At 44.4% G+C, this 24,819-nt stretch overlaps 1 protein-coding gene across 1 annotated transcript in view; it reads right to left on the bottom strand.

Moving 5' to 3' along the window:
* ZNF521 (zinc finger protein 521) overlaps window positions 1-24,819 on the bottom strand; it is a 375,462-nt gene that overhangs the window by 302,091 nt on the left and 48,552 nt on the right. Inside the window, exon 3 of the mRNA XM_038766760.1 lies at window positions 23,406-23,585. Coding sequence (XP_038622688.1) covers window positions 23,406-23,585 — 180 coding nt within the window. The remainder of the gene's footprint in view (window positions 1-23,405; window positions 23,586-24,819) is intronic.

Here is a 24,819-nt window from a genome sequence, read left to right on the forward strand (position 1 = left end):
TTTGGAGTGGGCAGAGAAGTGGAAAGGTCAATTATGAGTCTCATGAGGGACAGTGCCTGTATCAAATTACCACCTGCATACTCTTTCCCAGTGCTTAGTACAGTGCTCTGTAGATAGTAAGTGCTCATAGTATGCAGGAGGAGGAGGAGGAGGAGGAGGATGAAGAGGAGCAGGAGAAAGAAGTAAAGAAGGAACAGGATGAAGAGGAGGAGGAGGGAAATGAAAAGGACGAGGAGGAAGAGGAAAAGCAAGGGGAAGAGAGCGAGAGAGAGTGGAAGCGTGGAGGACAGGTGCTTCTTCCTCACCCCAACCCTTCCCTGTGCTCCTGTGGCCCCCGCCTCCATCGCTTTGGACCAGGCTCATGTCAGGGGTGATCATTTCCTCCAGTGTGTGCGGGAGAGTGAGGCATCCAGCACTGGGGCTGCCCCTACTTCATGCCCAGCAGACAGTTGGTCACTGCCACGCCAGGCTGGGTGGGGACTGTGGTGCCTAGTGGGGGCACGGCTCTCTCTCCCCGCCAAATGTTTGCAACTGTGTTGCTCTGTGGGGCATGTGGCACCCGGGGTCCACAGAGGGTGACCACCCTATCCCCCCAACCTGCCCACCGCTGTCAGTCCCACTGCTGGCCTGCATGGACACTCAATCACCTTGCCCCCTCCTACCTCACCGCCGATTTCTCACCCACGTCAAGACTCTGGCCTGGAATATCCTCCCTCCTCAGATCCAAAGGACGATTAATCTCCCAGCATTCAAAGTCTCATTGAAGGCACATCTCCTACAAGAAGTCTTCCCTGACCAAGCGCCCCTTTCCTCTTCTCCCACTCCCTTCTGAGTTGCCCTGAGTTGCTCCCTTTATTCATCTCCCCTCCCAGCTCCACAGCACTTCTGTACCTATCCACAATTCATTTATTTCTATTAATCTCGGTCACCCCTCTAGAATGTGTCTGTAATGTTGTTGTATTGTACTTTCTGAAGGGCTCAGTACAGAGCTCTGCACGCAGCAACCGCTCAATAAATACGACTGACTGGACACCAGGATGGATGAAGACCCACCTGCCTAATTCAGCTTACCCTGTGAACTGCCTCAGGCAGGGAGGCTCATGGAAAGATCTGCATGGCCAAGGGCAGGGCAGGCAGTCACCATCTTGGTTCCCCCGGCCTTGGGGAAATGTTATTTATTTATTTATTCTGTTATATCAGTGTCTATCTCCCCCTCTATACTGTGAGTGTGTTGTGGGTAGGGAATGTATCTATCGACTCGGTAGTACTGTATTCTCCCAAGAGTTCAGTACAGTGTTCTGCACGCAGTAAGTGCTCAATATATACCACTGATTGACTGAGGGTCATCTACAGCCTGCCGCAAAGGCAGACAATGGCACTGCCCTCATGAAGCCAACTCCACCTTCATGGTGAGCCCCTTTGGCATCCAAAAGAACCAGATAGAGCTTGTCAGCCTAAGCTCTAAGACGGGAACACAATAACTCAATGGTTCACCCTATGATTTTGGGGTTTTTTAATCAGCACAGCTAACAAGCTTCCCACACCTTTCAAGTAGCACTTACATGGGATTATTTTTCATTTCAGACTAATTCACAATAACAGCTCCTTCAGCAGGATCACCCAGCTTTCCTTCCAGGCAGCTAAGGAAAAATGGTCAAGTGGATCAGAAGACTCTCTCGTCATCATCAAGTGTCTACTGTATCAAGAGCATTGTTCTAGGCTCTTACAATCAAAGTAGAAGGAATGTCCCAACCCATATCTCAAATAGCTTACAGTCTCTATGTGGAAAAGCAGAGTAAACAACTATTCTTGCTTCTTCAGATACTCATAGGAGTACCGAATTCAATGGCCCCTCTCATTAAAATCCCATTATTGTAACTAATAATAATAATGATAATTGTGTTATTTGTTAAGTGCCTACTATGTGCCAAGGGCTGTACTAAGCACTGGGGTAGATATGATATAATCATATCCCACAAGGGGCTCACAGCCTAGTGAGGAGGGAGAACAGGTGCCGAATCTCCATTCCGCAGATGAGGGAACTGAGGTACAGAGAACTGAAATGATTTGCCCGTGGTCACACAGCAGGTCGGGACTAGAACCCAGGTCCTCTGACTCTCAAGCCCGAGCTCTATCCATTGGGTCACACTGCTTCTCATCTAGCTAGGCCTAGGAGTTAGAAGATCATGGGTGCTAATTCCAGCTCCATCACTTGTCTGCTGTGTGGCTTTGGGCAAGTCACTTTACTTCTCTGTGCCTAAGTCACCTCACCTCTAAAATGGTAATTGAGACTGTGAGCCCCAGATGGGACAGGGACTGTGCTCAAACCAATTTGCTTTTATCCACCCCAGACTTAGTACAGTGCCTGGAATATAGTAAGCACTTAAAGACCACAGTTATGTGCCAGGCACTGTTCTAAGCACTGAGGTAGGAAAAAGCTAATCAGGTTGAACACAGTCCATGTTCCTTATTGGGCTCCCAGTCTTAGTCCCCACTTTACAAATGAGGTAACTGAGGCCTAGAGAGGTCACAAAGCAGACATGTGGCAGAGCCGGAATTAGAATTGAGCAGGAATGGAATTAAAACCCAGGTCCTTCTAACTCCCAGGCCCATAGTCCATCTCCTACTGTGGGCTGATTGCTTGGTGTGAGGCAATAGTGGCAGAAGCAAATAAACCAAATTGCTTTTCAGATGTCACTTCAGGCCACAGATAAGAACAGCAGCAGTAGATCCAGCTGCCTTCTGGGAAGGGGAAGAGACCAGAATCAAGCAGGGTTTCCCTGATGGACCAAGAAAATCCTGACAGCCAGAGCCATTTTAATCTCCCTGTTGGCCTGGGCCTAACGGAGTTTTGCCCCCCCGCCCCCTCCCCGTGACATATGACATCATTATATCAGGTTCATTCATTCATTCATTCAATCGTATTTATTGAGCTCTTACTGTGTGCAGAGCACTGTATTAAGCGCTTGGGAAGTACAAGTTGGCAACATATAGACACGGTCCCTACCCAACAGTGGGCTCACAGTCTAGAAGGGGGAGACAGACAACAAAACAAAACAAAACATATTAACAAAATAAAATAAATGGAATAACTATGTACAAATAAAATAAATAAATGAATAGAGTAATAAATACGTACAAGCATATATACACATATACAGGTGGTGTGGGGAGGGGAAGGAGGTAAGGCAGGGGAGATGGGTAGGGGGAGGAGGGGGAAAGGATGGAGGGGGCTAAATTGCATATGTGGACACTGGAACCCTAGTGAGCCCCATCCTGAGTTCCCAGTCACTAAACCACACACTCCCTCAGCCCAGCAGGGACTGATCACTCAGGACATCTCCCCAATAACAATCTAATCCCCCAACAATTAGTACTTGCTAATTGAGGGAGCTATTAGCTATTGCTAATGGCACTATTAGCACCTCCGGCTCTGGGACATGGGCTTTCCCAGAGCCACAGGTGGTGCAGTAACCTCCCTCCTGCCCAAAGAATTTGGGGGCAAGGAATAGGAGAAGAGAGCATGTGATGGGGTGATTTTCTGCCCCTGTTATTCTCCCTACAGGTCTGGGGGTTCTTTCCCAGTCCTGACTTCCTGGAGCTGAGCCTGGGTCTTCTGAGGGATATGGCATGCCACAAAGCTGGGAATTCAATCATTCCATCGTATTTACTAAGTGCTTACTGTGTGCAGAGCACTGTACTAAGTGCTTAATCAAAGGGAAGTTCGTTGTGGGCAGAGAATGTGTCTGTTTATTGTTGTATTGTACCCTTCCAAGTGTTTAGTGTTTGGGAGAAGCAGCGTGGCTCAATGGAAGGAGCCCGGGCTTTGGAGTCAGAGGTCATGGGTTCAAATCCCGGCTCCGCCAATTGTCAGCTGTGTGACTTTGGGCAAGTCACTTCACTTCTCCGGGCCTCAGTTCCCTCATCTGTAAAATTGGGATGAACCCTGTGAGCCTCCCGTAGGACAACCTGATTACCTTGTACCCCCCAGTGCTTAGAACAGTGCTTTGCACATAGTAAGTGCTTAATAAATGCCATCATTATTATTATTATTATTATTATTATAGTACAGTGCTCCACACACAGGAAGGGCACAAGGACAACCTGATCACTTTGTACCCCCCCAGGGTTTAGAACAGTGCTTTGCACGTAGTAAGCGCTTAACAAATGCCAACATTATTATTATTAAAACAACTGAATGAATGAATGAATCTGTGCTCCCACCTGCAGAGTGACCCCGGGCAATAGGCCAGAGCTGCAGGAAATTCCATTGTTCATTCAGTCTGCGGGGGTGATGGACATTAATACAAATAAATCTATTATGGATATGAACATGAGTGCTGTGGGGCTGGGTTGGGGGGGGATGAATAAAGTAGCAAGTAGGGGGACGTAGAAGTGAGAGGGAGACAAGAAAAGGAAGGCTTAGTCAGGGAAGACCTCTGGGAGGAATTGTGCCTTAGATAAGGTTTTTGTGGGATAGGGAGTGATTGGGAAAAAAGCTTGCTCCATTTAGCTGCCTGTGAGGGAGGCTCTTAATGAAGGCCTGGGGCTGGCCTGTTTGGGAGGGGAGGAAACTTATCTCAGGCACCTAGGTTCTAATCCTGGCTTCAACACTTGTCTGCTGTGTGACCTCAGCAAGTCACTTGACTTCTCCGGGCCTCATCTGTAAAATGGGGATTACGACTGGGAGCCCCATGTGGGACATGGACTTTGTCCAACCTGATGAGTTTGTAGCTACCCCTGTGCTTAGAACAGTACTTGACCCATAGAAGTATTTAACAAATACCATCATTATTATTACTACAGCCCTGCAGGTGCGTGAAGGAGAGAACGTGAGTGAGAGAAATCTCCCAGTCAAGAAGTTGAGAGGTGAACGCAGTAAAAAGGAAAGGCAGAACGGATGAACTAATGACCTTACTGTTCAAAAAGTCTGAACTGAAGAGTGAAGGCAGGGGACAAACCATCCCGGCTAAATATTTTTAAATCCTCCCTAAGGATAATGTAAGAACCCCCTAACCAAAATTCAAGACAATAAAGCTTCTAGCAATACAGTTTCACAGGGGTCAACATAGAATTTTTGTTGTTTCTGTTCTTGGAAACAAAGGAAATAAATATTTGCAAGTAACAGATACTTATAATAGAGAAAATTAGGCATCGGAAACTGGTCATTTGACACTGTTAAAAATATACACAACTGGATTTTTTTTAAACCACAGCCTCCCTCCATTCTCCAAAAGGCTCTGAACTCAATAGCTTTCAAACGCAAGGCAGAAAGTTTATGTGTTAGGCTAAGGAGAATTTACTGAAAATCAAATCCTGGTATAATCAGAAAGACTGTCTAACCAGTGCCCTTAATGACAAACAAATGCAAACCCTTTCTAGAGAGAAGAAGTTTCAATCTCTGGGCTGAAGATTTGAGGACTGGTTCTAGTCGACCTAGCCACTCTCCAGGAATTCACACTGAGAGAAGAGAATGTCCCTCTGACCTTCCTTCACTCAGAGACAAGGCTACACCTTCGGGTTTCTGAGCAAAAGTGAATCCAAAGTCATTTTTCTGTGAGGATGCCTTAAGCTTAGGAGGATAGAGAAAATATAACTTGACAGTGGCAGATGACCAAAGGTATACAGTGTGTGCACTATGCTGTGGTCACTTTAGCATGGCTTAGTGGAAAGAGCCCAGGCTTTGGAGTCAGAGGTTGTGGGTTCTAATTCTGTCTCTGCCACTTATCAGTTATGTGACTTTAGGCAAGTCACTTAACTTCTCTGTGCCTCAGTTACCTCATCTGTAAAATGGGGATTAAGACTGTGAGCCCCACGTGGGACCACCTGATAACCTTGTATTAGGCTGTAGTAAGCACTTAACAAATACTATCATTATTATAAAAATTATTATTATTATTTGAGAAGCAGCGTGGCTCAGTGGAAAGAGAGCGGCTATGGAGTCAGAGGTCATGGGTTCTAATCCTGCCTCTGCCACTTATCAGTTATGTGACTTTAGGCAAGTCACTTAACTTCTCTATGCCTCAATTACCTCATCTGTAAAATGGGGATTAAGACTGTGAACTGCATGTGGGACAACCTGATAACCTTGAATCTCCCCCAGTGCTTAGAAAGCGCTTAACAAATACCATCATTATAATAATAATAATTATTATTACTTGGCTATACTTGGGTTTCGAACATGAAACAGAGAAGCAGCGTGGCTCAATGGAAAGAGCACGGGCTTTGGAGTCAGAGGTCGTGGGTTCAAATCCCGGCTCTGCCAATTGTCAGCTGTGTGACTCTGGGCAAGTCACTAAACTTCTCTGTGCCCCAGTTATCTCATCTGTAAAATGGGGATTAAGACTGTAGCCCCCTGTGGGACAACCCGATCACCTTGTAACCTCCCCAACGCTTAGAACAGTGCTTTGCACATAGTAAGCGCTTAATAAATGCCATAATTATTATTATGAAATGATTGTATGCCCATTGTTATGTTCTGCCTCCTGATTATGGTATTTAATTAAGGTACTTAAGTGCTTACTATGTGCCAAGCACTGTTCTAAACACTGGGGTGGATACAAGCAAATCGGGTTGGACACAGTTGGTGTCTCAATCCCCATTTTACAGATGAGGTAACAGGCACAGAGAAGTGAAGTGTCTTGCCCAAAGTCACACAGCAGACAAGTGGCAGTGCTGGGATTAGAACCCATGACCTTTTGATTCCCAAGCCCATGCTGTATCCACTAGGCCACACTGCCGACTACCTAATTGCACCCACTGCCCAGAGGAAACATGACTGGCAGAAATGAGGAGGAGAACCCACTAGCACCGCAATCAATTTGCAGTCTCTATGACTGCAAACTATGCCATCATTTACAATGGGATGCTCCATAATGCACGGGAAAAGTGGATTTCCCTTATGTTTTTTAAAGATTGAGACTCTGGAGTTAATTTCTTAGGGTTAAAATGTAAACAATATAATTTCTGTCCAAAGGCAGACCACCAAATGGCAAGCAAAAATATAAAACCTTGGTGACCATTCCATTTTCTTCAAGATTTCTGCAGTTAACACTTAGTTCAGCAAGCTCTTAGATAACTTTGCCCTGTCTTCTTATTCCCTATTCCGTTAAGCCGATTGTCTCTTGTCATCAATCAATTGTATTTACTGAGCATTTATTTTGTGTGGAGCACTGTACTATGCATTTGGGAGAGTACAATGCAACAGAGTAGTTGCATTCACTATCCACAACGAGCTAGAGGGAATATTGCTATGGATACATCCCAGTGAAATCTCACCAGTGAGAACCTGGATCTCCATCCATCACCACGAAAAAAGAAAATGAAAAAAGGTATTTTCCAACACTCTTTTGCAATTTCATTTTCCATATGAGTACAGTATGTGTGCGCACAAGTGGCCACCTTCATTTAATGAATATTTAGCTATTTAAATGAATAGAAAACAGGTTACAGTCTTCTGTTTCCATCCACCGGAACGTACAGATGTTTTATTTAGTCACCAGAGAGAGTCGATAATATTCTGCGGATGCGATGGGTGAACCCTTAACTGGAAGGGAAAATTAATTTTCAAAATTGACGATGTTATTGGGTTCAAACAGAATGCAATCTCAAGTTCATTCTGCAAGTCTACAAGAGAGCAAATGTGCTACAAAAATCTTGTTTCATCCACTCAAGGGTTTTTCATTCAGCAAAAGAGTAATAGAGAAGAGGCAAATTCGCCACGAGCAAGCTTTTTCTATGCTTCTTCCAGGCAAGCGCCTATACAAGGACATGTGCTTCACTACCTCGTTCTGACTGAGAAATGCTCATTATTATTTCATGCATTTTTCCATCTAGGGGAATGAGATTTTCCCTGGCTACAGGATGCTACTACTAATGAAAATAATTGTGGCATTTGTTAATTCATTAATAATTGTGGCAAGCACTAGACTAAGCACTGGGATAGATACAGGACGATCAGGTCAGATGCAATCCATGTCCCACATGGGGCTCACAGTCTAAAGTGGGCGAGTAGGTTTTGAATCCCCATTTAACAGATGAGGAAACTGAGGAATAGAAATGTTAAGTGACTTGCCCAGAGTCACCCAACAGGCAAATGGCAAAACAGGGATTAGAACCAGACTCATCTGACTCTCAATCAATCAATCAATCATGCTTACTGTGTGCAGAGCACCATATTAAGCCCTTGGGACACAACAATAAAACTGTCAAATTCCCTGCCCACCCCGAATTTACAGTCTAGAGGGGGAGAAAGGCCAGACTAGTGTGGCCTAGAGAAAAGAGCACAGGTCTGGGCGTCTGAAGAGCTGGGCTCAAATCCCGGCTCTGCTGCTTGCCTGCTGAGTGACCTTGGGCAAGCCACTTCACTTCTCTGTGCCTCAGTTTCTTTATCTGTAAAATAGGGATTCAATATCTGTTATCCCTCCTTCTTGGACCGCGAGTCCCATGTGCAACAGGGATGTGTCTGACTCGATTAAGTTTCATCTATCTCAGTGCTCAGAACAGTATTGGTCACAAAGAAAGTGCTGAACAGATTTTATAGTAATTATTTCTTCTAAATCGCACTACTACTGTAGTTCCCATCCCAACCGCTTCATATAGAAGGTGTAAATGCTCTCCGAAATGGTCAGAATCTACGATAACACCCATCTGTGAATTCCTCCCATTGATTAAAATGAAGTTCAATCACAGGTTTTCCTCAAGCTCTTACATCTGTCTTCAAGTCAAAAATCTATTCAGCCCTTTCGGTGAGCTCGAAGATTTTCACACCAAAGACCCACTCAAATTCATTGTAATGATAATAATAATGGTATTTCTTAAGCACTTACTATTTGCCAGGCACTGTACTAAGCGCTGAGGTGGATACAAGCTTACTGGGTTGGACACAATCCCTGTCCCACATAAGGCTCACAATCTTCATCCCCATTTTAAAGATGACGGAACTGAGGCCCAGAGAAGTGAAGTGACTTGCCTAAGGCCACACGGCAGACAAGTGGCAGAGCAGGGATTAGAATCCAGGTCCTTCTGAATCCCAGGCCGGGCTCTATCCATTAAACCACACTGCTTCTTAGGGGAGAACTCAAAGAATTCCCATCAGATTACTCGAAGTAGAACGGGATAGATCCTTGAGGGCTTGGGATTGGAGCAGCTCTCCTCCACTCCTGGACCTTATCCAAGAGTTTGGATCTTAGGGCTGCTACGCCATTCCCTGATGAGGTTATCTCTGGCCTTAGACCTCGTAATAGAAATGGAGGGTTATGGAAAAAGAATACTGCTGACAGCTTTCTTCAGTAATTAGCCATTTTGGTAGGGGACTGGGCTTTTGCTACCGGCATAAAAATGCATCTGAGTCACCCCTGCTTTTATGCCATATTCATGTATTCATTCATTTGATCGTATTTATAGAGCGCTTACTGTGCACAGAGCACTGTATTAAGCACTTAGGAGAGTAAGTACAACAATAAACAGGCAAATTCCCTTTCCACAACAAGCTTACGGTCTAGAGGGGGGAGACAGACTTTACTATAAGGAAGCAAATTCAATTACAGATTTGCACATATTCATTCAATTGTATTTATTGAGCGCTTACTGTGTGCAGAGCACTGTACTAAGCGCTTGGTATCTTGAAGCAGCATGGCCTAGTGGATAGAGCACAGACCTGAGAGCCAGAGGGTCATGGGTTCTAATCCCAGCCCTGCCACTTGTCTGCTGTGTGACTTTGGGCAAGTCACTTTACTTTTCTGGGCCTCAGTTACCTCATCTGTAAAAGGGGGATTAAGACTGTGAGCCCCACATGGGACAACCTGATTACCTTGTAAACCCCCCAGCGCTTAGAACAGTGCTTTGCACATAGTAAGCGCTTAATAAATGCCATTATTATTATTATTATTATTATTATTATTATTGTTATTATTCTCTGGGCCTCAGTTACCTCATCTGTAAAATGGGGATCAAGAATGTGAGCCTCATGTGGGACAGGGACTGTGTCCAACACAATTTGCTTGTATCCACCCCAGCGCTTAGCACAGTGCCTGGCACATAGTAAGCACTTAAATGCCGCAATTATTATTATTATTATTACTGCTTAAGTCTCATTAACGGACCTGGTCTGTACATGAAAATGGAGTCTGACTGTGCAGAAATATGTACGAATAACTTGGAGATGCACTGTGTCTATAAGACAGTCCACGGGTCCCCAGAGAGAGTTCATTTCATCTCGCAAAGCTCCAATGACTGCCCGCGTGGCAAACCCGGGGCTCTCTTTTCATCCCGTATTGGAGTCCTTCCTTAATTCCTGCATCTCCCTGTGGGGCCAAATTGACTGTTGTCATTGCCATCTGTGATCATCGATGACCCAGTTGGAAATCCAGTTCCATGGCACTCACGATTCCAGAAAGAAACCCTCCCTGAGACTTTTTTTTATTTTGTTCCACTGAAACCTGAAACCATAAAACTGAGCCATTACACGTGCGATAGACTGGTCGTCTCACCACCCCTGAAGCCCAGTGGTTGTCGAAAATAACATTTTATTCCCTAAAAGAGGCACCATGGATCCATACATTCCAAGCTTCCACCAAACCCTTAAGTACGTAAATATGTATCTCCTTGACAATCACAGCTATTCACTTTGGGAGGGTAATAAAAACAGACCGAATTGAAGAACGGCAAAGAACTTAAAAGTATGGTTGTTTTCTATGTAAGAAATTCTCTAGCCAGATTCCCTCGTGTGAAGCAATGCACTGAAAAGAACCTAATACAAAAAAAAAAATTCTCTCCCATTGTTCCTTTCCCCATGGAGCCATTCGGTTTAAACACGCAGCTTCACCTAGAACCAGATCGCTTGTGGGGGATGACCGATCGATCTATCGATAGAACTTATTGAACACCATTCGAAGTGCTTGGAAAAGTGTGGTTGCGACGCCGTTTCGGTCCGCCCAGAAGGTAGAAATATGCACGTATGTAAACGTTAATGCTAAAGGTGGCAAGTGGGTGGACGTGACCTGGGCAGATGGGGACTTAATCAGGGAAGGCTTCCTGCAGGAGGTTTGTTTTAGAAGGGCTTTGGAGATAGGGAATTGTGGCCTGGCTGATTTGAACCACAATGGTCAAGAGGGTTCATGGACCCCACCTCCAAAGAAGGAAAATGGACAACCTTACTGCACCACGTCAGAGGGTGGGTGCAAATGCAGGGAAACTTTTCTTTAGTAATAATTATAGCATCTGTTAAGTTCTTATTAAGTGTCAAACACTGCTTTAAGCAATGTGGTAGATACAATTTAAGCAGGCTGGACACAGTCCCTGTCCTACATGGGGCTCACACTCTTAATCCTCATTTTACAGATAAGGTAACTGTGGCCCAGAGAACTTAAGTGACTTGTCCAAGGTCACACAGCAGACAAGTGGCGGGGCCAGAATTAGAACCCAGGTCCTAATGACTCTCAGGCCTTGCTCTATTCCCTAGGCAATGTTGCTTTCCTTTGGTTTGTATGTGGAGGGGAGCACAACTGAAACGCTTAGTACAGTGCTCTGCATAGTGAGCGCTCAGTAAATATGATTGAATGAATGAATGACCTGAAATTTTCAACTGGGACAGAGTAATGATTTAAAGACTGGGACAGGGGTGGCGAGGATATCATATGAAGTAAAAATTCCTTTCTTCCACATCCGCTGGTTGGTGGACTAGAACATGGAGAGTCCTGTGGAAGGAGGGACGGGTGGAAGAGGCCAGTCAATGGTATCTACAGGGCGGTTCAGCACCCATAAGGATGATTCCTCTTTTTTAAGAAAAAATTTAAACTTAGGAAACGAAACCACTCTTAGGAATACACCAGAACTGTGTTAGCTCTTCTTTAGACTGTAAGCTCATTTCTAGACTGTAAGCTCATTGTGGGCAAGGAGTGTGTCTACCAATTTTGTTATATTGAACTCTCTCAAGTGCTTGGTATAGTGCTCTGCACACAGTAAATACTCAATCAATGCAATTGATAGGTTGATTGAAAATCGAGAAAAAAGTATTCATATAAAAACATCAGACATTACAGTTGCAACAAAAGCAGCGTGGCTTAGTGGAAAGAGCACGCGGGCTTGGGAGTCAGAGGTCATGGGTTCTAATCCTGACTCTGCCACTTGTCAGCTGTGTGACCTTAACTTAACTTCTCTGTGCCTCAGTTACCTCATCTGTAAAATGGGGATGAAGACTGTGAGCCCCACGTGGGACAACCTGATTGCCCCAGTGCTTAGAACAGTGCTTGGCACGTAGTAAGCGCTTAACAAATACCAACATTATTATTATTTCTAGACTGTGATACTTTCCAAGTGCTTAGTACAGTGCTCTGCACATAGTAAGTGCTCGATAAATACGATTGAATGAATGAATTGAATAAAAATTTTCAAAATCTTAGAGACTGGCCTGTATTTCATGCATTTCTTGTTGATCTGGAAGACAACAGCCAATCCAACAATCAACAGGATTTACTGAGTTTGCGGAGCACTATACTAAGCACTTGGGAGAGTACAAAAAACAAAGTTGGTGGACACATTCCCTGCCCACTAGGAGCTTGCAGTCTAGAGGGGGAGAGAGAAAGTAAAATAAATTATGGGTATGAACACAAGTGATGCTGGGCTGAGGGTAATATCAAGTGCTAAAGAGTAAAGATCCAAGCACATGGGTAGCACAGAGGGAGAGGGAGATGAGGAAGATTTCCTGGATCCAACAAGATCGGGTCCATGAATACATACTTTCACGTAAATTTGTGGGACTATATGCTTCATTCAGAATACTGTCCCTAGACACCCATGCCCCTTCTCCTCTGAGTTTTAGGGAAAAGTGGATTATCCATCTTTGCAAGATTTCCAAGATGGTCCTGCCCGAGCTTTAACCTAAGCAACCGAAAAAAAAGTTAGCATTCCTACTCTTTTTTTAACCCAATCCTTCCCACTGCTTGAGCAATGAGCAGGCCCATGGGAAAGGAATACTGATGTTAATAACAATAATAATAATGATGGCATTTGTTAAGCGCTTACTATATGTAGTAATGTATATGTGTATATATATGTATATGTATAGTATGTATATGTACTATATACATATGCATAGTCTATGTATATATATATATAGAGAGAGAAGCAGTGTGGCTCAGTGGAAAGAGCCCAGGCTTTCGAGTCAGAAGTCATGGGTTCAAATCCTGGCTCCACCACTTGTCAGCTGTGTGACTTTGGGCAAGTCACTTAACTTCTCTGTGCCTCAGTTACTTCATCTGTAAAATGGGGACAAAGACTGTGAGCCCAAGGTGGGACAACCTGTTCACATCGTAACCTCACCAGAGCTTAGAACAGTGCTTTGCACATAGTAAGCGCTTAATAAATGCTACTATTATTGTAATTATTATGTCAAGCACTGTTCTAAGTGCTGGGGTAGATACAAGCTAATCAGGTTGGACATGTCCCACATGGGGCTCATGCTCTTAATCCCCATTTTATAGATGAAGTAACCAAAGCACAGGGAAGTGAAGTGACTTGCCGAAGGTTGTATAGCAGACAGTGGAGGAGGCAGGATTAGAACCCAGATCCTTCCTCCTCCCAGGCCTGGGTTCCGTCCACTAGGCCTGTGCTGCTCTGTGTGTCCATAAAGAGATGCATGTAAGGCTATCTGGGCTATGAAGAAGGGGGAAGACAGTGAGGTGGTGGTGTGGGTGAGAGTAGTTGACACTCTCTCCTGGCACCTCTGTGAACTAAGCGGGCATCTCTCTCCTATTCCTTCTTCAGTACTGTCTCTACGCATCTGAAAGGCTGTAAGGTCTTTGAGGACAGAAATTGTGTCTAGCAGCTCTATTGAATGGAACTTTTAATAATAATAATAATAATGAGGGTATTTATTAAGTGCTTACTATGTGCAAAGCACTGTTCTAAATGCTGGGGGGAATACAAGGTGATCAGGTTGTCCCACATGGGGTTCACAGTCTTAATCCCCATTTTACAGATGAGGTAAGAGACACAGAGAAGTTAAGTGACTTGCCCAAAGTCACACAGCTGACAAGTGGTGGAGCTGGAATTAGAACCCATGACCTCTAACTCCCAAGCCTGGGCTCTTTTCACTGAGCCATGCAGCTTTTCCAAATACTTAGTACAATTAGGGCTCAATAAATACTACTGATGGTTGGATTGATGGGGGATTTAGCTTCTTGGGGGCAGACAGTACCCCTATCAACTTTATTATACTGTCCTCTCCCAATAAGTGCAATTAAGGAAGCAGCATGGCCTAGAGGATAAAGCGCGGGCCCAGGAATCAGAAGAACCTTGATTCTGATCCACTGCTTGTCTGCAAGTTACTTAACTTCTCTGGGCCTCAGTTACCTCATCTGGTAGTCTCTCATTTTCTGTTCTGTGCTTCACAGTGTGCCTCAGTTACATCATATGCAAAATAGGGATTAAGACTGTGAGCCCCATGCAGAACAGGGACTGTGTCCAACATGATTATTTATCTCGGTGCTCAGAACAGTTTGACACTTACCATCATCACTAAGTGCTCAATAAATACATGATTGATTGATTGGTAGCAGAGGATCAAGATGCAAGGCTGGCCACTACCACCTGGGAAGGAGAGCCCGTTGTTGGATAGGGACTGTCTCTCTATTTTGATGATTTGTACTTCCCAAGCTCTTAGTACAGTTCTCTGCACACAGTAGGTGTGCAATAAATACGACTGAATGAATGAATGACACAGACAGATTTTAAAGCCAAAGACTGAGGATGGTTCAAGAAAGATATACTTTTTTTCCCTACTTCAACCTAGTGAATGCGTCCGGAGAACCTTGGCTCACTATCAGTTAGCTAAACTGCGTACAACTCTTGAAAGAATTTCATGATAAATTATCTTCAATCGATCAATCAATTGTATTTATCACACACTCACTGTGTGCAGAACACTGTACTAAGTGTTTGGGAGAGTACACCATAACTGAGTTGGTACCCACGCTCCCCGCCCATAACGATATTATAGTCTGGACATTTTAGGTAGTAGTCTACAGTCTTCATTCATTCATTCAATCGTGTTTATTGAGCGCTTACTGTGTGCAGAGCACCATCCTAAGCACTTGGAAAAGTACGATACAACAATAAACAGCTTCAGCTCTCCAGCTCTTTGTTGACTGCTATTTATCAGCCTGGTTTACGTTGCTCCCCGATTCTTAGACGTCCTTATTTGGTGCTGGGATAATCGACAATCGGGACATGTACCCGTCTGTTTGTTGTTGCATTGTACTCTCCCAAGCGCTTAGTATGGCTGTTTGCACACAGTAAGCACTCAATAAATACGACTGAATGAATGAATGAAACAGACTCCTACCTCCATACGCTGACCACCTGAAGGAGAAGCTAAGGGGTGACCTCAGAGGGAGAAGAGGAGAGATGCTATTCAATTAAAATGAGGAAGACTTTCTTCCTGAAATGGGAATCAGCCTGATAATGTACGGATAACTTGGGGAAACCCCTCGGCGATGACTGATCTTTGCAAATTAGCAGGAGGGGGAAGAGTTATGATTAAAAATGACGAGGGGGCTGCACTAGCAAATGCATTTTTACACATTTATCGGGAAAGCGGAGCTTCGTTTTGATGATTTACTGCGCCGCTTCAGAGCCTATTTTGTAAGCGTAATGAAGTCTTAGTCATCTCGGCCCTCGTGGTAGCACCCTGCTATTAAATCTTGGCTGAGAAGTACGATAAGGCCCCTCCCATTCCCCCACCCTCCCTGGCTCCCTGGAGAGACTGCTGAGAAATGATAGGGTTTGCGGATTAGCGAAATGAGAGGTTCCTCTGTCCTTTTCCTGTTTAAATGTCTATTTTGATAATAAGTCCTCAGCAGCAGAGAACCCAGTACACTGGAGCATTGGGTTATCCTGAAGCCCACAACCTCTAGGAGAGAGAGCAAAGCCAGGCCTAGTGGACTGAGCCCGGGCCTGGAAATCAGAAAGACCTGGGTTCTAATCCTGCCTCTGCCGCTTGTCTGCTGTGTGACCTTGAGCAAGTCGCTTCACTTCTCTGGGCCTCAGTTACCTCATCTGGTAGTCTCCCATCTGCTGCCCTGTGTTCCCCAGTTCGTTCGTTCATTCATTCATCTGAGTAGCAGCATGGCTCAGTGGGAAGAGCATGGGCTTGGGAGTAAGAGGTCATGGGTTCTAATCTCAACTCCGCTGCTTATCAGCTCTGTGACTTTGGCCAAGTCACTTAACTTCTCTGGGCCTCAGTTACCTCATCTGTAAAATGGGGATTAAAATTGCGAGCCCCACATGGAACAACCTAATTACCCCGTATCCCCCCAGTGCTTAGAACAGTGCTTTGCACCTAGTAAGCACTTAACAAATACCATCATTATCAACTTCATTCATTCGATCATATTTATTGAGCACTTACTGTGTGCAGATCAGTGTACTAAGCACTTGGGGGAGTACAAAATAAAAATAAACAGACACGTTCCCTGCCCACAATCGGCAGGGAAGCAGAGAAGCAGCGTGGCTCAGTGGAAAGAGCATGGGCTTTGGAGTCAGAAGCCATGGGTTCGAATCCAGGCTCTGCCAATTGTCAGCTGTGTGACTTTGGGCAAGTCACTTAACTTCTCTGTGCCTCAGTTACCCCATCTGTAAAATGGGGATGAAGACTGTGAACCCCCTGTGGGACAACCTGATCACCTTGTAACCTCCCCAGCGCTTAGAACAGTGCTTTGCACATAGTAAGTGCTTAATAAATGCTATCATTATTATTATTATTCTCTGTTGCATCTCCCCCACCCACCAGGATGAGGAGTTGGCACGGAGAAGTCTTGAGGAAAGCGTACAGGCCTGGGAGCCAGAAAACCTGGCTTCTACTCCCAGATCTGCCTCCGGCCTGCTGGGTGACCTTGGGTGACTCAATTAACCTTTCTAGGCCTCGGTTTCCTCATCTGTCAAATGGGAATTAAACATCTGCTCAGTGCTTAGAATATAACAATAATAATGGCATTTATTAAGCGCTTACTATGTGCCAAGCACTGCTCTAACAGTGCTTGGCACATAGTAAGCACTTAACAAATACCATAATTATTAATTATTCCTCTTAGTCTGTGTGTTCTATGTGGGACAGGGACTGGGTCTAATCTGATTGTTTTGGGTCTACCCCAGTGCTTATCACAGTGCCTGGCACAAAGTAAACACCTGATAAATACCACAAGATAATCATAAAAACCCCCATCATCCCCCTGAGTTCTTGTATATTTACAGTTCTCAGCCCTTATGTATATATTGATTTCCTTAATCCACTTATTTATTTGTATTTTCATTTTTCTGTTCATGCTATCATCATGAAAACTCTTATTACTACTATGACTACTATTACTACGACTACTGCTATTACTGTTATTACTATGACTACTGTTATTACTAATCAATCAATCATATTCATTGAGCGCTTACTGTTTGGAGAGCACCGTACTAAGCACTTGAGAGAGTACGACATAACCTTAAACGGACACATTCCCTGCCCAAAACGAGCTTACGAGACCAACCACACAATACCAATTGGTAATTCCAAGGTTCAGATTATCTATTAGGTCACACACAATTCTATTTCTCTAAAATTTTAAAAACATTTCAGTGCTCACCATAAATAATTAATAGGGTCTTTTGAGAAAACTGAAGTCTCTATATCTGCTAAAGCATTCTCTGCCCACCACTAGCTTAGAGTCTAGAGGGGGAGAAAGACATTATTATAAATGAATGAATCATGGATACGAATAGAAGTCAACTCCAGAGCTGCCTTGGAGAGAATACTGCTTGGCACATAGTAAGCGCTTAACAAATACCATCATTATTATTATGTGGGTTCACATCAGGACCGGTACTGTTGTCTAGCTGTGTTCCATCCTCAGTCATGGGTGAAGGAGAAAACCTGAGTCCATATGGAAATCAATCCAGCCCAAACCGTCCCATGGGTTCAATCAATCAATCAATGGTATTTATTGAACACTTACTGTGTGCAGAGGAATGCACTAAGTGCTTGGGAGAGTACAATATAACGCTCAGGATAAATTTTCTCTGTGCACAACAAGCTAACAGACTAGATAACCCAAGCCAAGCCAGTCTCCTGCTCTGAATTGGGAAAGGGTAAACCAGACTGGCCCAAGATATGGAGGAAAGAGGGAGCAGCATAGCTTCATCATCATCATCATCAATCATATTTATTGAGCGCTTACTGTGTGCAGAGCACTGTATTAAGCACTTGGGAAGTACAAGTTGGCAACACATAGCTTGGTGGATACAGCCCTGGCCTAGGAGTCTGAAGGTCATGGGTTCTATTTCCAGCTCCACCACTTGTCTGCTGTGTAGACTTGGGCAATTTGCCTCACTTCTCTGTGCCTTAGTTACCTCATCTGTAAAATGGGGATTAAGACTGTGAGCCCTATGTGGGACAGGAACTGTGTCCAACCCGATTTGCTTGTATCCACCCTAGTGCTTAGTAAGGTGTCTGGCACGTAGTAGGCGCTTAACAAATACCACGATTATTAGAGCGGGGCTCGGAGGTGGGGATTGGATGCCACTTGGCCAGGTCACAGTATAATCGCCTTGTTGAGGATTTCCTTGAGAACTGTAGGGAATCCTAAGCCTACTTCTGTGAATGGGAATCAGTATGGTTTAATAATAATAATGATAATAATCATGGTACTTGTTAAGCGCCTACTATGTGTCAAGCATTATTCTAAGCACTGAGGTAGCTTCAAGTTAATCAGGTTGGACACAGTCCCTATCCCATATGAGGCTCACACTCTTAATCCCTATTTTACAGATGCGGTAACTGAGGCCCAGGGAAGGTAAGTGACTTGTCCAAGGTCACATAGCAGACATGTGGCAGAGTCGGGATTAGAACCCAGGTCCTCCTGACTCCCAGGTCTGTGCTCTTTACTGGAAAATAATAATAATAATAATGGTATTTGTTAAGTGCTTACTATGTGCAAAGCGCTGTTCTAAGCGCTGGGGGGATACAAGGTGATCAGGTTGTCCCACGTGGGGCTCATGGTCTTAATCCCCATTTTACAGATGAGGGAACTGAGGCACAGAGAAGTTAAGTGACTTGCCCAAAGTCACACAGCTGATAAGTGGCGGAGCTGGGGTTTGAACCCATGACCTCTGACTCCAAAGCCCAGGCTCTTTCCACTGAGCCAAACAGCTAGTTTAGGGAGCTGTTTTCTAATCCCGACTCTGCAACTTGTCTACAGTGTGACCCTGAGAAATAATAATAATAATAATAATAATAATAATGATGGCATTTATTAAGCGCTTACTAGGTACTAAACACTGTTCTAAGCGCTGGGGAGGTTGCAAGGGGATCAGGTTGTCCCACGGGGGGCTCAAAGTCTTAATCCTCATTTTACTGATGAGATAACAGGCACAGAGAAGTTAAGTGACTTGCCCGAAGTCACACAGCTGACAATTGGCAGAGCCGGGATTTGAACCCATGACCTCTGACTCCAAAACCCGGGCTCTTTCCACTGAGCCATGCTGCTAGTTTAGGGAGCTGGCTTCTAATCCCGACTCTGTAACTTGTCTACAGTGTGACCCTGAGCAAGCCAGTTAACTTCTCTGTGCCTCTGTTATCTCTTCTGCCTCCCTCTCAGACTTCAATCCCCACATGGGACAGGGGACTAGGGGACTGAGTCCGACCTGCTTATCTTTCCTCAACCCCAGGGCTTAGTAAAGAGCTTGGTACACAGTAAGTGCTTAACAAATACCACAATTATTATTAATGTCCTCTAGACTGTAAGCTCATTGTGGGCCGGGAATGTGCCTGTTTACTGTTATATTGCACTCTCCCAAGAGCTTAGTACAGTGCTCTGCACATGGTAATTGCTCAATCAATATGACTGAATGAATGAATGCCTCAGACAGATTTTATTTCATCAGGGCTCTTCTGAAAGGGTCCAAGAAATTTCCCTCCAACTCCCACTGCCCACCTGGATCTCCGCTACAGCTTGAAGAACCCAATCTCGCCGTCGCCCTCCATTCTCTAGTCCTTCCTGCTGCTCATATCCCTCCGCCTCTGGAAGACGTTGAAATGGTGGGTCAGAGTCTGGGTGAGCAGGAACGAATCTCCAGGGAGATCACTGATGGCCTTCATGAACACGGGATGGAGGGACATGCGTGACGTCTCATGTGTAATTACGTGACGCACCATTTTGTGGAAGTCTGCCTTGAGGACGGGTAAACAGCGGGATGAACTGACATGATGCGCTGTTTTGTGGAAGTCTGCCGTGAGGATGGGTAGACAGTGGGATGTAATGGTGTCACGTGTCATTTTGTGGAAGTCTGCCAAAGCTCCCCAAACCTAGAAAGATTCTGTGACCAGTCGATCAATCAATCAGTGGTATTTATTGAGCACTTACTCTGTGCGGAAGACTGTACTAAGCACTGGGGCAAACAGAAATCAACACAGCTAGTATACACATTCCCTGACCACCACAACTTGCTCGTCTCCAGCTCCCTGTGAATGCAGAGAGTCAGTGTGGCCCAATGTATAGGGCACTTGGTCTTCTGTGCGTTATTGTTACTAGAAAAACCACCCAGGGGGAAATGCCCCTCAAAAAGGTTCAAATCCTGATATTCCCTAACACTGTTCGATCCCTGAACTCAGAACTTGAGAACTTCAAATCCTTATTGAAGGCACATCTCCTCCAAGAGACCATTCCTGATTAAACCCTCATTTCCTCTTTCCCCACTCCCTTCTGCGTCGCTCTTACACTTGGGTTTGCACCCTTTATCTAACCCTCCTTCAACCCTGCTGCACTTATGTACATCATTTATTTATTTCTTTTAATGTCTGTCTCTCCCACTAGGCTGTAAGTTTGTTGTGGGCAGGTTACATGTCTACCAACTCTGTTATACTGTACTCTCCCGAGGGCTTAGTACAGTGTTCTGTACACAGTAAGTGCTCAATAAATATGATTGACGGATTGACTGATTGGATGGATGGTTGTAGGAAAGGATCTGGGAAAAAAAGTGGGATGATAAAAGTCAAAAGAAAATGAAGTAAGAAAGAAAGGAAGAGGAGACTCTGGGTAAGGGGAACGCTTGGAAAATTGGAGACAGGGCATCTAGAATAATGGGTCCGAGAACCACCGAGGAATGAATGGAAAGCAACAAAGAGCAGAAAGGCACAAAGGAGTAAAAATGGAGGTGCTAGGAAAGGGGTGGGCCCACAAAACAGAAGCCCATCCTCCCACCCTGTAGGCCAGACAGCATGCCTGAAGGAGGCAGCCCTGGACCAAAGAAAGCGAACTCAGGCAGAGAGCGGTGAAGGAGTGGAAAGGAGGGGTCAGACCTCCTGACCTAGATGGAGAAACTTTACCACAGGAGAAGGGTAAAGGCGTCACATTTCTTTTGGAGTTAAAATGCTTCCAGATGGCCTCAATCTTTCAAAAAAAAAAAATTCCAGACCAAAGGGCTCCCTTCACCCACACAGACTTTGGATTGTTTTGTACCATTAGTACCTACCTAACCTTCCTGCTCCTCTTCCCTTCCTCTACCCAGAACCCTCAGACTCTGCCCCAATTCATTCATTCATTCATTCATATTTATTGAACGCTTACTGTGTACAAAGCACTGTACTAAACGTTTGGGCGAGTACACTATAACACATTCCTGTCCACAATGAGCACACAGTCTAGAGGCTCCCCCTCCCCGCCTACTTCTCCCCTGCCCCTCGAAGCAACGGGGACAATATCCACTTAGACTTCTTGTCCAGAAACTAGCCTCTTGACCCCAAATAAATCTCGGCTTGGCCTCCTGCGCATTCTTTCTTGAAATATCTCCTGGTCTTATGAGGCTCTCACCATTAAAGACCTAGTGTGTAAGGACTTGATTAGCTCCCTGAGATTGGAAATCGAACTGCAACGATTATGCCCCCGGCTTTTCAGAGCCATGGCAAGATATCTACGTGGATGTCTTTTAAGTTGCAGAGATCGTCCCAAAGATAATATTACATCCATGAGCTCAATCCAGACAGCTCCTCCAGCATGGGGAGTTGATTAATTATCTGGAACTTTTGAGCCAAGCCCCTTGATTGTACCTACAAAATTCAGGGAACAATGGGATTTTTTTTAGTCTTGCTTTGTAAATTACCCAAGGTATCGTGATTGGGTACAATATTCCTGGATCAAGAATGGCCTCCACCACTGAAGTAATAAATGGGTGTTTCAAGGTTGAGTTTCAGGGCTTCCCCTCAAGTTTAAATTCAACTAATTAACTTTCAAAATGCTCAAGGCACTGTATTCCTTGACAACACAATGCCAGATCACCCAAGAATATGCCAATTTTTCAGCAGGCTAGATTATCTCCCCACGATAAGCAAAAGGACTATCAAGAGACAATTTCTTTCACAATGACTGTGAAAATAAGCACTTTTCAGGATCCTATTTCCTTTTAACTCATATACATTTCTCTGCTCTTAGTACAGTGCTCTGCTTGCAGAAAACTATTCCTACTAATACACTTTGCACTGATCAACTCTTTGGGTTCCAGTGATTCTCAGTAGCTCAAACGGTTCTTCTTCTGATCAACTATTATCCAACTTAAGCACGTCTTGACACCACTGTCCTACTGAAAATATATGGGCTACTTTATTTTACTTAATGGAGCCCATTTTCATTCATCAGTCCATTGTAATATGTATATGCTTGGATCAGTGAGTTGTGTTTTATTAACATTTTAAGCCGCTTATTGGCTGCCAGCCTTCCCTGCTTCCTAGTGACAGAGGGAAGATTGGGGCTTGAAAAATACTTAATCAAATACTCAGGGAAAACAGCAAGCGTGCCACACTCCTCAAGAATGCCCCACTCTTCCCATCCTTTTGTTGCTGGGTTGTCTTTAAAGATAGAACCCTGTAAGAACTGCATCCAAGGAGAAGAAGTGTGGCCTAGTGGAAAGAACACGGGCCTGGGAATCATTCAATCTCCTGGGGTTCAGGGAACTGGTCAAATGGCTCAGAATTCCTCTGTGTGGATACATTCAGGCAAAGCCAAGAAGAGTAAACCCAAACTCAAAGGCAACTGCGATGAACCCATAACAAAGATTTGTTCACACACTGTCTATGCACAATGTGGAAAGGATGATGGGTCAAGCACAGGCTTTGCCAGACACACAAACATACACACACACACGTAAATTTCAGTGACACAGTCACTATCTCAATTCAAACCGTGATGCAGATTTGGTAGCAAACTGTCAAGACAGGATTCCTTCAGGAGGGCTAGTGCTCTTACCCAGACTTTTAAAAGAGGGAATAAAACAATTCAGAAAGGAAAAGGGGCCTGAAGAAGGAGGGAACTAGGAAAAAAAATCCAGACTAGAATGGTGAAAGAAGCTACAAAGTGATAAGTATTGTTTACCTGTCAGTTGACATTGATTAATCTTGTGTTCTGTGATATCGCTCAGTGACTCAAACACCTGGAGACAACTGTCACAGCTGTGCACGGCTTCTTCTTCTAACTCCTCGCTGTCTTCCGGCCTTTTCTTACAATCTAGTGCCTCTCCATCTTCAGCCTTGTCTTCTAGTTTACAGTTGGGATCTGAAAGAAAATCAAGAGTATGACCTGACGACGCTGAAGAGCAGATTTCTTTTTAAATCACATTCAATCCTTCTCCTAGCAAAATATGCAGAAATACATTTTCCATCTGACTGGGAGGGGAGAATACATCCACAGATTTTATTGTCAAACGAGCAGAGGGAGAGAAAAACGACCATAAACGTTACCCCATTGCTGGATTCAACCCATAACCTACTGAACCCGTGATTCTGCCTTCAACAGTCTCTGTAATAATAATAATAATGATAGCATTTACTAAGCACTTACTATGTGCAAAGCACTGTTCTAAGCGATGGAGAGGTTAAAAGGTGATCAGGTTGTCCCACGGGGGGCTCACAGTCTTAATCCCCATTTTACAGATGAGGTAACTGAGGCACAGAGAAGTTAAGTGACTTGCCCAAAGTCACAAGGATCTGGGATTTGAACCCATGACCTCTGACTCAAAAGCCCATGCTCTTTCCACTGAGCCACGCTGCTTCTGTAGACTCTAAGCTCCTTGTGGTCAGGGATTGCATCTATCAAATCTATTGTACTGTAGTCTCTCAAGCATTTAAATTCCCATCATCAAAGCCTTATAAAAATCACAGCTCCTCCAAGAGGCCTTTCTCCACTATGCTCTCATTCCCCCTACTCCCTCTCTCTTCTGCGTCTCCTATGCCTTTGGATCTTTACCCCTTAAGCACTTGATTTTCACCTCACCCTCAGCTTCACAGCCCTTACATAAACTTCATCATCATCATAAATGGTATTTAATGAGCACTTACTGTGTGCAGAGCACGGTACTGAATGTTTGGAGACTACCATACAACGAAATTGGTAGACACATTCCCTGCCATCCTTGATTTATTTTGATGTCTGTCTCCCCCTCTAGAGAGTAATCTCAAGGTGAACAAAAGCACATGTCTCCCAACTCTCTTGTATGGTACTCACCCAAGCACTTACTCCAGGCTCCCCAAACAGCAATCACTCAATACATACTTTGATTGATTTATTATTTGGCAAAAAGATGCATGGAGGAATCATTTGATAGTTGAATTCTTGGACATCTGCTCCCAACGTTAGGCTTCAAACCCAACCAACAATGGTAATTTCTGCTCTTTCCATCCCTGATGTGAATAAGAATGAGTAATATGCTTTTCCAAAGTTTTTCCAGTTTTAATGACAAAAGGAATTCCTTTATCCACAACTCTCTTTTTACGATATTTGTTAAGTGCTT

This window comes from Tachyglossus aculeatus, chromosome 25 (genome assembly GCF_015852505.1).
Source record: "Tachyglossus aculeatus isolate mTacAcu1 chromosome 25, mTacAcu1.pri, whole genome shotgun sequence".
NCBI lineage: Eukaryota > Metazoa > Chordata > Mammalia > Monotremata > Tachyglossidae > Tachyglossus > Tachyglossus aculeatus.